Genomic DNA, 13,263 nt, shown 5'->3' with positions numbered 1-13,263 from the left:
CCTAAAACTGCTACCGTGCTCGCCGAAGCCGCCATTTTAATTTCACGAGACGGATTCCGAAAGTGGCTCCCTTTCAGGCTCAGGGAGTCGTCGGCCCGTAAGACATATCAGCCACCGACTCAGCAGGCCGCGCTCTAATTGGTTGGCAGAGATAGGGAGTTGTAATCGGAGGGCGCCCCGTACGATTTTCTGAACCTCTCTATTATTAGATTTTCGCTTTTGAACCTCCTAGAAAATCAGTCTATTGATTTTGCGGAACGTGACCGTTGCGTTCGTGAACATCTGGCAACCCTCACTTGCCACCATTTTATCGTGTTTACTGCCGCGCTCTGCTGAAGTTATCACTTTGCACCACAGACACGGAAGCGGCGCAAGAATTAAGAAGCAGGGAACGGCGGCGGCTACAAATTGATATTAATGGTCGTAAATGCGATGTCTCGGCAGATCCTTGCGGCCCGGAGAGGAAAAACCTTTCCTCCTCCCTTTGAACGGCATGCCTCGAGGAAAAGTTAAAAGGCTGAACGGTAAAGAAAACAAGAAACAACAGAGCAGAGAAAACAAGCCGAGAGTGCTTCAGGCAGGCCAGGTGAAATATGACTTGGCAGAGTGTAATGCGGATATAATGTCTCAGTGAGGCCTCATTTCGTTTTCGTGGGTGTAGCCGACGAATGGATGCTTACAGTGAACATGAGTACCGACAGCGGCACGCTTTTATCCCACATGTTACAGGTTATATTCGTGTCCTGATAAGATTGGAACGAAGCTTGCCCCGAGTCGCTCACAAAACGGGGGATAATTTCGGAACGTTTCCCGAGCGATGTTCATCATAAAGATTCCAAATTGACTACGACGTTTAATAACGAGTTCCCTCCTTCAATTTCCGAGATATTATGGCGGTTCCCTTTCTATTTCCGCCTTACTTCTTGTTCGTAATTTGCTCCGGTTACTTCGTGTATTAAAGCGGAGGTAGCATGCAGGAATATTTTTGGAATAAGGCTTCGTTGGAATTTTTTGCCTGTTACAGACACCGTGATCCCTCCTACACTCTTAAAAATTAACTTCACCGCATAGCACGCTCCTAGCCAACCATCATCTCGAATGATATCGTTATCTGCCCTGATTTGTTGAAAACGGGAGGCGTACGCCTTTTTTGTGACACTTATGCTGTTCATAATTGTCACAGAAAAGGCGTACGCCTCCCGTTTTCAACAAATCAGGGCAGATAACGATATCATTTGAGATTATGGTTGGCTAGGAGCGTGCTGTGCGGTGAAGTTCATTTTTAAGAGTGTAGCATTTACCCTTTGCGTCAAAAAATGTTTGTACGCACATTATCATCATATGTGCGACTATGTAGCCGTTCACGAATGCGTATTCATACAGAAGTGAGTGCTGCTGCATCTCATTCACAAAGAGTCACTTCACAGTGTCCTCATGACCGCGCACACGTACGAGCGACGCTCGTCTGCTAAGGCCGCAGTCCGCCGTTCCCGATAATACGGCAGCGTGCGAATGCTCTCGACACACGCGCTGGGGAACTCCTACCCGTGAGTAGGTTTATTTTTCTTACTGGAATATTCCGTGAAGATTGCGCTCACGTGAACATATGGTACGTGAGTTGTTTCTCTCCGACCCCCCGGTGACGCCCTCATCGTGATCCCCCAATTACCTTTGCAATCTCCAGTAACGAAGGAGTGGACTTTCGTGGTCCAATGACCATGTTGACACGCGAGCGGCATCCTTTGAAGAAAAGACTGCACCACTCGACAATACGACACACGGGGGCGGCTTACTTTGTTCCGTTTTATCCGTTCGTCATGGCATCAAGAGGGAGAAACAGCTTTGAGCATCAATTAATAAGATGACGTATCTTGGACCGAGCGTAAAGTCCTTGACGTGAGAACCGTGGTGAGACAGGAAGAAAGAAGCCCCCTTTTATTACCCCGTAAAGCAGCAAGGAAGTGACATCTAGAGCGTCAAGCAACTCTATGAGGACCCAACCATGCACAAGTTGCACAATAGGTTCTGAGAGTATGTCATAGATGCAGGCCAGCTGACGGGCAAACTGCATGATGTGAAAACCCTGAGTCTGGGCAACAACTGTGTTTGTCCTCTCCCTCTAGTTGTTGCCCAGACTCAGGCTTTGCACTATAGGTTCGCTCTACAGCGTGTTGTCACAGTGCAATTCAATATAGAAAAACTCCCTCACAGAGAAGCCATGAGCAGTACCCTGGAGGCCCGGCTGGATCTCCCTGCATGACGTAATCACGTTCGTTTGACGTAGCATCACCGGAGCGAGCATCCGCGAGGTCTCACTTCACACTGCAAAGCCGCTTGCTACGAACACTGTGCGGAGCGACGGGTGGCGCGTAAGTTTACCGAAAAACGGAAACGTAGCGTACGATTGAGCAGCGAACTTCTGCGACACACAGCTGGTGGTCGCCGCTTATTTGCTAAACGTGGATTTATCGATAGGTAGCTATAACGGGCCAATTTCTCTCGCATCGTTTATGGGCATGGGGAAGGGCAATGTAGAACTGTAGAGTTGCAGCCTCGTGCTGGATAAGCACCGTGCCGTGCGTCCCACATGGGCCATCGCGCTGTGCATTCTCGTGGCTTGAGGGATTTGGTGCTCATTTCAAATTCGGATGCGTCGAAACTCTTTCCTGAATGGCCGTTCCACCGCCTGGGAACGGATGCTCATGAATTTACAATGCGAAAGCCAGAGGAAAAGCAGCAGCTGTCAGTGGAGTCATCGAAAGCTATATTTATGAGCCGAACACTGAATAAAGATGGGAAGCGTCGAGGCTGTTCCCTTCCTTTCTCAAGGCGAGCTTCATCGGTCGCGCTACATGACGTCTAGACGTCTTCGCGTGGTTAACATCGTAAGAAGAATGGAAATAATAGGGACTTTTAGAGCAGCGGACTCAGGAGCTTTGCGCTCGCGAGAAATTGCGTTACTGCCACTGCGCATGCCCAGAACGTAAACTCAGTCTTTGCTTTTTGCGTGAGCTCGCTATTTATTCGAAATTGCGGGGCCACGCAAGGTTGGTTTTGCGCCTCCGCGTAAACTGCCGACGAGAAACTGCGTGATTATTTCGTCGTCTGCTAAACGTCGCCAAGTAATTCACAAGAAAACCATGAGTTTGCTTGAGACAGCATGTGTTTTTATGATAGACAGCGGAGCATGCTTAGAAAAAGTAATTCCTCTGTGCTTCTTATTTTTTATTCTTTCTTTTCTTTCTCCTTTTTCTTTTTTAGTCTTTATATCTTGCCCTAACGGCGCTGCAAACGACGGACGCAAGCCAGAAGCCTTATATCGGAAACGCTATTCTATATAAGCACTGTGCTGACAGGCCCGTTGCGTCCGATGGTGCGTTTACGTTTCCAACAAACGCTATTCTAAAACTCCTTCTTATAAAGTAGAGTTTCTTTTGGGTTTTGTTTGGTGCATTTTATGATTGCTCTCCATCTTGGCTCTATATACGTAGTGCGGATGTCACAACGTTATGAACGAAGAAAGAAGGCGATGTGTAAAGCGTTCCTTGTACTGCTTAGGTTCGGTCCATGGCGTGATGTGATGTAATGTGATACCAGGAGAAAAAACTGGGTCCATGGCGTCTTTTGGGAGGGGGGGGGGCGTAGGGATTCGAGCGGTCTGCCTTCCTAGATTGGCGGCACGATACTCGGGGAAGGGATAAAAGGGAGTAGGGGAAGGCTCAAACTCCTGGTTCCACAGTTTCCTGCAGTACAGCCGACCGCGAGGATCTACTGCCTTCAGAAAGTTCAGCATGGCTTTCAGTACGGATTGGCGCTGGAGGTTGCCGCGCGGATGGACGATCTCCTCAATCTGGAGTTCTGATGTTCCAGGGTGCTCCACTACTTTCTGGAGTTCCCGTCTGGCGTCGGATGTAGACGGACAGACCATTATAATGTGTTCACCGCATTCGCGACAATTTGTACTATAAGTGCGGGCGAGTTTGAAAGTGTTGGCGCAAGTGTAGGCACTATACGGCACTACGGGATCGGATGCGAAACCTCGGCCTTGGAGAGGCCACTCGCTGCACAGGGTGGGGGTGCAGACCCGTCTCACGTTCGTGTATCAGGATGTAGCCTCCATACATGTCTTTTGATAGCTCTGGAGCAGGCGAAACTACTTGAATGCGCCTGGACCTTCGGTTCCATTTTTTATTCATTCATTCGTCATCAGTTGTGTTCATTTACTTTTTGGGACAATTGCGCTGGTCGACAGCGAGGAGTGTCATGCAACAGAAGGTATGACAGCTGACTCTACTATAGTATATGCGTTCAAGTGGTTCTGCTGTATCATGTAATATGCATATTGCGGGGCCCGCCACTGCCATGCACACAATGCACTGTAGTTCTAGACGTAGTAATGAGAAGTACGGGAAGTATACTCAGATGCTACTTCGTGCTATTTTATGTACGTTTCAAATCGTACCCCTTATGCTGTACCTTAAGTACTTTTCTTCAGTACTTCTTGTCAAGTATGCTCACGTACCCAGATGGAACGAAAAGACAAAAAAAATGAAAACATAAATACATAATTTTTGTGTGCGGTGACGACAAATTTGAAGAAGACAAATGCATTGTTGACAGACTTGAAACGTTAACAGGCCATCGGAACTTGTATTTTCCTATTGTGCCACAGTCAAAAGTTGGGAACACGCGAGTACAGAAACTATTCGTGCTGTTTTCGTGCAGAATGTGATTGACCTTTGAATATTATATGGCGGAATAAAAAGGAAGAGACATGCATTCGTTTTACGTTTCCACATTTTACCTTTTCTTCTTGACAGCATGGAGAAATTTTGTTACAAGTAGCAAAAGCAAGTGTCAGAGCAGCAGAGCGTGCTCGGAAATGCATTGCCACGTTTGGCTTCGTACTTCTCTATGTAAAAGCGTGCCTTGGTTAAGAGCATAACCAGGGGTTCGCAGTAGAGCGCTGTGCAAAAATGGACAGAATAAGTAGAGGGAAAATACTTCGCAGAAGTATAGCCGACTGTCTGTGCACATGTAAACGCTTTAAGCTCATATTCATGAGTAGAGCACGGATAAGTAAATATGCGCTAAAAGCTCGTGAAATATGCATGCAGCTATTAACAAAAAATCTTCAAAGCGTGCAGTAAATACCCTGAATATATGCAATGCTTTTCATTGTTCGAGGTATGCAAGCCATACATAAAATGCATACTTTGACAAAATTTTAGCATTTGATTAGGTATGACAGGGTAAAATAAAGTCATCTTCGGTTCAGAAGCCCGCAACAAAGAATACCTGCGCCACACACACACACACACAGACAAACGTGTATTTTTACTCAAATTAATGATAATTGACAGGGATATTGAGGAGATATCCCATCGGAAAAAAATAGCCGGAGTTGTACGGAGCTCCCAGCTGATAGCGCGCGACGAGTATTCCAGCGCAATCGTTGTCTGTCCGACGAAAGGAGGTTGGAAACCCAGCCCACACCGGCATCACAGAAAGAGATAACGCAGGCATTGCTTATCCCGTCCGGCTCCCGCTGGGATCATGCTCTCTCAATTTCAGGAACTTCCACTTCTTCTACTATCACTCCGTGGGCTGGGATTGCAACCTCTTTCGCCGGACTGACAACGATTGCGCTCAAAATGTCGTCGCGCGTTATGCTCGAGTGCTCCGAGAACCATGATGTTCTGGTATTTTTTCCGATTAGATAGCTCCTGAATATCACTGTCAATTATCATGAATTTGAGTAAATTCGGCACGCTCTTCATATTGGTGGGGTGAAAAAGAAAAGTGACCGTTACTTGGCAAATTTCCGAGTTCAGTTCCCAAATATTTCCATAATTCAACTTACGTTACATGACACTCACATCAGGAGGTGGCAAAAACCTAGTAAGAACAAAAGTCGTTGACAGCATGATTCTAGGTGGCATAGTTTTTTTTTTTTTTTTTCATTATAATTCAATGACACGCTTTCTGGGATACCCTGTATATAAATCATGCAGCTGAATGCCTTGCTCTCGGCACTGCATCAAATTGCAGATTCAAATGCGAACGTCGCCTGTCTTCGGAATGGTAAAAAGGGCAAGCGGTGAAGAAAGTGACGAAGGCCATCGGACACAGTGGGTTTTTCTTACTGACAGCAAGGCTTCGCTGGATCTGCTGCTCTTTTTTCGCCCCAGCACAATATGCCCTCTCCACGCGCTCATACTGCAAGGTCTCACACAACTAGCGGCTACTGGCCATTCTGTGACGTTTCGGTGGATCCTGGGACACGTAGGCCTTCTTGGTAACACCCGCACAGACAAAATGGCAACATCTGCCAGAGCTCTTCCTGCTACCCCTCTACCCCTAACGACCTCTGCCTGCTCTCTGCACATTCGCCGGTGGCTCTGTGTTCATACCCGGCATCTCCGAGCGGACCCTACCTCATGTAATCATTTCTTACGTCTCATTGACACCCTGCAGGACTTCACTATTGCGTGTCGTTGCAATAAATCTGAAGAGTCACCCCTCCATCGTCTTCGAATGAATGCTGCACGCGCACCCTCACTCCTGTATAAAATGCGCCAGACGAACTCCCCCAATTGCGCAACTTGCTGCATGGAAGCCGAGCACTATTTATTATACTGGAACCGGTATCTCTCTCAACGACCCGTCCTCCAACGCGAATTGCGACAACTTGGTTACGCCAACGTCTCTTTGGCCACTCTGCTCGGCCAAGTACGTCTTGCACAACCAAGGGGCGGTTACGGCTGCCCTCTTGAGCTTTCTTGATGCCTCCGGCCTCTCGACCAGCCTCTAAGGCCCCCTTTGAGTGTGCGATTTTTGTTTTGTTTTTGTTGTTTTGTTTTCTTCTTTTTCTTTTAAGGAATAGCAAGTCGGCCTACGCTTGACTAACCTTTCCTCCCTTTCTTTTTTCAGTAAACATATCCCCCCCCCCCCCCCATCGAAGAAGTGGCTCATCGGCCATGCACACATATAGCGAACGCACCTCGACGTTAGGCGAAGGCACGAGCCTTGAGCAGCGCTGTACGAAAATGTACCGAACATTTGCGGCTAGTATTTCTCACAGTGGAGCACCCACTGTGGGAGCTGAACATCACACACCACTGAAACATCGAAAGTATACTATTCATTGAACAGGAATTTTTGCGAAAGACGGCCCAAAGCCTTCCCGAAATCGGCAAACCCTTCCGTAAGATGAAGAGTAAAGCTCTCGCACTTGGCCGCAAACATGGTAAAATATGCATCAAACATTCATTTTCATGCGATATAAGTCATAACGCGTAAAAACATCCATGCACCATAGAGCTCATCCAATCAGTCCCAAACAAGGACCAAAAGGATGGTGTATCGTACCAAATGATAATGCATCTTGGCCAAGTGGCTCGGAATGTATTGCTTCGGTTGATGAACGACCGCTGGCAAAAGGGTACTATTCCTGAGGGCTGGAAGGTATCGCGAGCAATACGTATTCTGAAGCCGCGGAAAGCACCAAGTCAAATAGACTCGTTTCGCCCAATAAGCTTGACAAGCTGCTTGTGCAAGATTATGGAACGTATTATCTTATCTCGGATTGAGTGGTATTTGGAATCTCGCAATCGTCTGCCGGAAGAGGTGGCGGGGTTCCGAAGAGGAAGGTGTACAATGGATTGCGTAGTGGACATCAACTGGTATCAACAGTTGAACAGGAGCGATCGGGTGGACGATTGACCGCAGCTGTGTTCCTTGTCATCAAAATGGCGTATGACACTGCAAGTCACCCTCATTTTCTGCATGGCCTCTATTCCCTCGGCATAAGGGGGCGAGCGCTGAGGTGGACTGCTAACTATTTAAGAGGCCGGGCGGTGTTCATGCGTACCAGCACCGGGGGACACACAGAAGCACTCAGTGACCGCAGGAGTGCCGCAGGGAGCAGTACTCAGTCCCATGCGTTTTAATGCCGTACTGCCGACACTCCCGTCTATGTTACCACGAGGTGTACGTCTGAGTATGTATGCCGATGACTTATGTTTGTGGTCTTCCGGGAAACAGTGGCAGCGCTTCGTACACGTCTTCAGGAGGCACTAGAAAAGGTTACCATCTTCTTGTCTCAACGGGGCAGGATGTGTCGTTTGAGAAAACTGTAGTGATGCCGTTCACGAGGAAACGCTTACCGAACTTTCAGCTTCAAGTCAATGGTCAACAACTCCGAAGAGCAACACATCACAGGCTCCTTGGGGTCATCGTGGACAGATCTCTGTCCTGGTCAGCCGAAGTTCAACGCCTAAAGGAGAAAGCTACATCCGTCGTTAATGTCATGCGCTACATCGCAGGCAGCCGATGGGGAGCGTCTCCGACGGCTATGCTCGGTCTGCATCATTCACTAATTCGTCAGATGTTGGCGTACTCCCTGCCACTTCTACAAGGCCTGTGTCCCACTTCAGAATCTCTCCTCGAAAGTGTGGTTGTCAGGAGCCTAAAAGTGTGATTGGGGGTTCATCGGTCAGCTTCTAACCAGCTCGCAGTTGCAGAAGCGAAGGAACCTCCGGTACCAGCTCTAAGAGTTCAGGAATCACTTCATCACTTCATCCGACTGTCAACGCGGCATCGTCGGCACCACCTTGTTGAAGCAATTAATAAGAGAGCTAATTCCACTTTTCGCCAGGCCATTCTGCCATACCGAGGCATCTCACCATCATATAAACGCATTCCAGCATCGCCTTTGCCGTGGTGGGGTGTTGTCTCTCTCAGAGTCAATACAGGAGTTCCAGGCCTTTCGTCGAAGAAGTCCTCACCTCCTTGCATGCAGCGACAGCTGAGCTTGGAACTGATCCAACGTCTCGATGATCGCACGGCGGTATATGCGGATGGCTCCACAATGCCTACAGGATCCGCCTGTGCCTTCGTTGTACCAGCGTCGAATACTGCGCGCAGTGCTCGACTACCGCATCGAACTTCATCGACAGCAGCAGAGCTACACGCCCTTCTTCTAGCTATAGAGCATATCTCGTGCGCGCCTTCCCAGGGAAAATTGGTTATTTTTGTGATTCTAAAGCCGCTTTACAGACCCTTACACACCACCCCTCAGCTCCTGTACTTAAATGCATACTATAAGCGCACCAAAAAGCAGTTTCCGCTGGCCATGACGTGATTTTCCGGTGGATACCTGGCCACTGTGGGATCACCGGACATGATGCGGCCGATCACAACGCCGGGAAAGCACATGGAAATAGTACATTCCGCAGTGTTTACTTCACGAAGGCGGACGCCAAGAGTGCCTTGAAGTCTCTGAGCCATAAGCTGTCAAAAGATCAATGGTTTAGTGGCGAGGCTGGATCTTCCCTTCTGCACCGGGTTGACACCTGAACTAGCCCTGGTCCTCCCAACATCCATGCCACGGCAGCTTACGTCATTGTTTCACATGCTCCGGCTCAATGGGCCATACAGTGCAAGACTCCTGTACAGGCTTGGGAAGGCGGACTCTCCTAATTGTCCAGTCTGTGGCTCTATCGAAGACGTCGAACATATTATAGTTATGTGCCCAAGACACTCTGAGTGTCGTGACAGCTGGCCGTGACTGCACCGCGTGGGGCCGGGTTGACAACCGACCCTTCGGAGTGCAGAAGGTGCTGGGCCCAAGGCAAGAGCACTCAACTGCCAGCTTTGCGAGCAGTTACACAGGACACCAAGGATGTGTTCTACATCCTCTACAACGCCACACTGGGTGCGTTCAGTAGGCGTCCCTGAGCGCGAGTGTTTCAGACTCCACTCACTTAACACGACACAAGCGCCACTCGCTCACCCGAGAGTGTGAGACTCCGTGCTGCTTTTCGAGCTCCCGTTTCAAATAGGTGAATGTAAGCAGACGACAAGCGCCCGTGTGCTCGAGATTTTCCGTGACGTACTTCCTGTTCAGCGGCGGCGGGACGACCTTCGAAGTGTGGGTTCGGAAGAAAAATACGGACATACTATGTTACCCAATGCCCCGATTTCAGTAAACTGTAATATTTCTTATAACTGTTGTCATCCTTTTGGATTATTGGACAACTTCACACGGATATCGGCGGTTATTCGCGGGAAATGCGGTGCTTTAATGCAGCCGTCTTCACGGTAAATAGCTCCTATGACGTCTGTTACAAACTCCCATCTTTTCCATTTCATTCGCTGTACACAAGGAGAAGTCTCCACAAGCGTATAGTCGTCTCTTCTAACGTTACTATAGGTTCAAACTAAGCCAACGTGTCCTCCGTCTGTGCACTGCGTGATCAGACAACAGGAAGCGGCATCAGCGAACGAGCAGTGCAGCGCTCCAAAGTTGCTCTTCGCTGTTCAGTGGGCGCTCCGGGTGTGTCATACCCCCGATTTGAGCGCGCCAAAAGAGGGCCGCTTATTTAACGCACCCACTCACTACAGTCATCCCCATATCATCGTCATTATGTAGCTCTCTCTCTCTCTCTTTCGGAGAGCTCTGTGACCAACTTGTCTTCAGGGTCGTTCTGCCTTAAATGCGTTCGCATTTGCTGTCCGGCTAGCGATTGCGCTTTCATTTCCGGGACTGATCGCGCGCATTTGCTTCACGCGCCCCTGAAAGCCTTTTTTCCTAACTCACTAGAAGGTGTGTGCACTTACACTTTCGCAGGCGATGTAAAAGCATCGCCGCCGGCCTCTTTGGAACACGCGCACTTAGGCTCGATACCATCTTTTTCACAACGGTCAGTGCTTCGCCTGATACAAAAGAAGTGCAGGAGAAAGGGCAGAATTCTCTCTCTTTTTGATCACGTACACAAAACGCCTGCAGTTCCTTGGCGAAAGCAGGTTTCTATCGATTCTCAAGGAATAGCAAAGGACACAAAAGGTGTGAACGTCTGCATACTTCTCGTGAAAGGGATATCGCGCGTAGGTATTGTATCCTTGTCGTCCGAGCATTGGTTCAAGCATTGTGCTTCGCCATTCAGGGCAAGATCGTCAAGATGACTGCGAATCGACGCGCTCGTAAATTGATATGATCTGTATAGTAGAAGGCTCTTCTTCTTGCATATTTGTTTTGACACCTCGTAAATACGTGTCACTCTGTAATGGCTATGTTGAAGCCGACGGTGATGGTGACGGGATGTGTATACACATCTAGGCATGTATAGGTATACGTATAAAGGTATACCTTATCCGAAGATGTCCGTCGCGCAGAGAGACGGTTTACCAGCGGCATGACCGAGCGGCTAAAGACGTCCGCTCGTTCGCGGGAGGTGGTGGGTTCGAATCCTATACCACCAGATGTGCTGTTTGACGTTTGTTTTCCCTGGTTTTTCCAGAAGAATGTCGGCACAGTGCCCCTTCAAGTCGGCCCAAGACGCATGCTAACCCCCTGTCTCCCACTGTTCTCTGTTGTCCTCTCTCCATGTGTCCGCGTCTGCACGCCGCTCATAGCCACAGTTGATTCGCGGCGCTAACACGAAATGAAAAAGAGAGAGAGGCGGTTGGAAGAAGCTGAAGCGCTCTGGCTGTAGCGTGTGCTGAGTGCATGGTGGTGGTGGTGGTTGGTAAAATAACAAGGGGAGGTTGAATTCGCGTAAGCGAATTCTGCTACCCCCCAAAAAAAGAAAGACGGTACACCCCAAAGCAGAAAAGAAACAAGAAAGGAAACGGTACGATTGCACCACAGAATGTGCGAGCGCACCGCAAAAGTTCACCGGGGTGAGCGTCTCGACCGCGACAAGGCAGGACCGAGCGCGCCGTTCACATCAAGGATCATAGTAATGTCCACGCTCCGTCTAGTATAGAGTGCTGAGTGCATGATATGCGCTGCAGCCATTCCTTAGTGCAAATGTAAGTGCAAAATTCCTGAAACATTGCCGACGGCAAGGCTTGTTAGCAAAGACGAAAACTTGGCAGGAGTCTTCGTCGGCTTGTAGTGCTTCCTTCCAGGCTGGAGACGGATCCCGAGGGCAATCAGTATTCCGTGGAAAAGAAGGCGTAGAAGAAGCTCTTTATCTTATTGAAGAACGGTAGTTGGTAGTTGTGTCAATGGCCTGAGTTACTACATTGCTCTTTTGGCTGCATCGTAATATGTCTGCAACCGAAATGTCGCTGTGAAAGAACTTGCACGGCTCTTTTGACCTGCCGAGTGCTTGTCAACAGGCTTTGTACTAAGACACGCTGTAGGAGTATAGGCAACCAAATTATATAAAGCTGAACCGTACATCTATTTGTGTACAACGATTCATGTACCTCACTTGGGCGAAGTCCATCGTCGGAAGCTCGCCTAAAGAGCTCTGCTGAACTTTGTGAAAGTCATCGACTCCTAAGAGTGTCTATATGGGCCATGCTTCTTGCAGGCAAATAATTTAACGGACCCTCCTTTCCCCTCCCGCTATTTCCTTCTACCCCAAGCCCTCCTCCACCTTCCCTTTCCCTCCCCACCTCCCTTTCCCTCTGCCACCAAATCTAGGCAAGCATGTCCACTCGCGTACCCAACATTCGTCCCGTCCCCGGTGTGCTACGCTCGCAGAACTTTCCGTTTAGTGTACAGCTCGCGACCCCGACGTGATAGCGCGGTGATTCGGGTGTCGCTGTGTAGATCTTGTCGAGATCAATCGACTTAAGTAATAACGTGTGGGGTTTGAACATTATTTCTTTCTGAAAAACCTAAAATAAGTGTGCAGAAATTTTAAAAATTCAAAATGTCGGCCTTAGCGCGAGAGAGCCAGCCGGAAGTACCACTGGAAGTACAGATTGCGTACATCGTAGGAAACAGGAGGCTCTGGGCCACACACCAGTATCCCAGTGTCCAGCGCCGAGCGAGCTAGCTGGTTTCGGGAGCGACGCAAAGTTAGACTTGACGCGGCGCGCGCACCTCTCGCTGTCCCCAGGCGGATGAACATAGCGAGCGGAGACGACATACGTAGACACATTCGTAGATCAACGGCCGTGCACGCCGACATAGACCCGCCTGATTTTTATATTTTCTCTAGAAGCTCTTTTGCGCATGCACTGTTGTATTCTAACCGAAAGAGTTTGTTCCTTGCACAGCGTAGTTGTCTGGGGTGATGATTTCTTATGGTTTTTCTTCCAGCAAAGAGACCTCCAGTGGAAGAAACGGCAAACTTCTTACAGACGCTGTTGATAAACCACGGTCCCAACTACCTGGAGAAGCTGTTTGGGCCCAAAGCTCGGGATGCCCTCGCGCCTTTGGGCGGTGTGCAGCAAGTCGCCATAGCACTCTCTGGTATGTCCTTGCTGTCGTCGTATATTCTTAGTCCTAATGTTCCACTG

General features: G+C 48.9%; 1 protein-coding gene across 2 annotated transcripts in view; it reads left to right on the top strand.

The window, feature by feature from the left end:
• LOC135401266 (IDLSRF-like peptide) overlaps positions 1 to 13,263 on the top strand; it is a 232,313-nt gene that overhangs the window by 207,068 nt on the left and 11,982 nt on the right. For both annotated transcript variants that reach the window (XM_064633549.1, XM_064633548.1), the window contains exon 3: positions 13,064 to 13,216. In XM_064633549.1, the coding sequence (XP_064489619.1) occupies positions 13,064 to 13,216 (153 nt within the window). The remainder of the gene's footprint in view (positions 1 to 13,063; positions 13,217 to 13,263) is intronic.

The sequence above is a fragment of the Ornithodoros turicata genome, chromosome 7 (genome assembly GCF_037126465.1).
Source record: "Ornithodoros turicata isolate Travis chromosome 7, ASM3712646v1, whole genome shotgun sequence".
Classification (NCBI taxonomy): Eukaryota; Metazoa; Arthropoda; class Arachnida; order Ixodida; family Argasidae; genus Ornithodoros; species Ornithodoros turicata.
The sequence above is the reverse complement of the archived record's forward strand: the minus strand, read 5'-3'. Positions and strand labels throughout refer to the sequence as shown.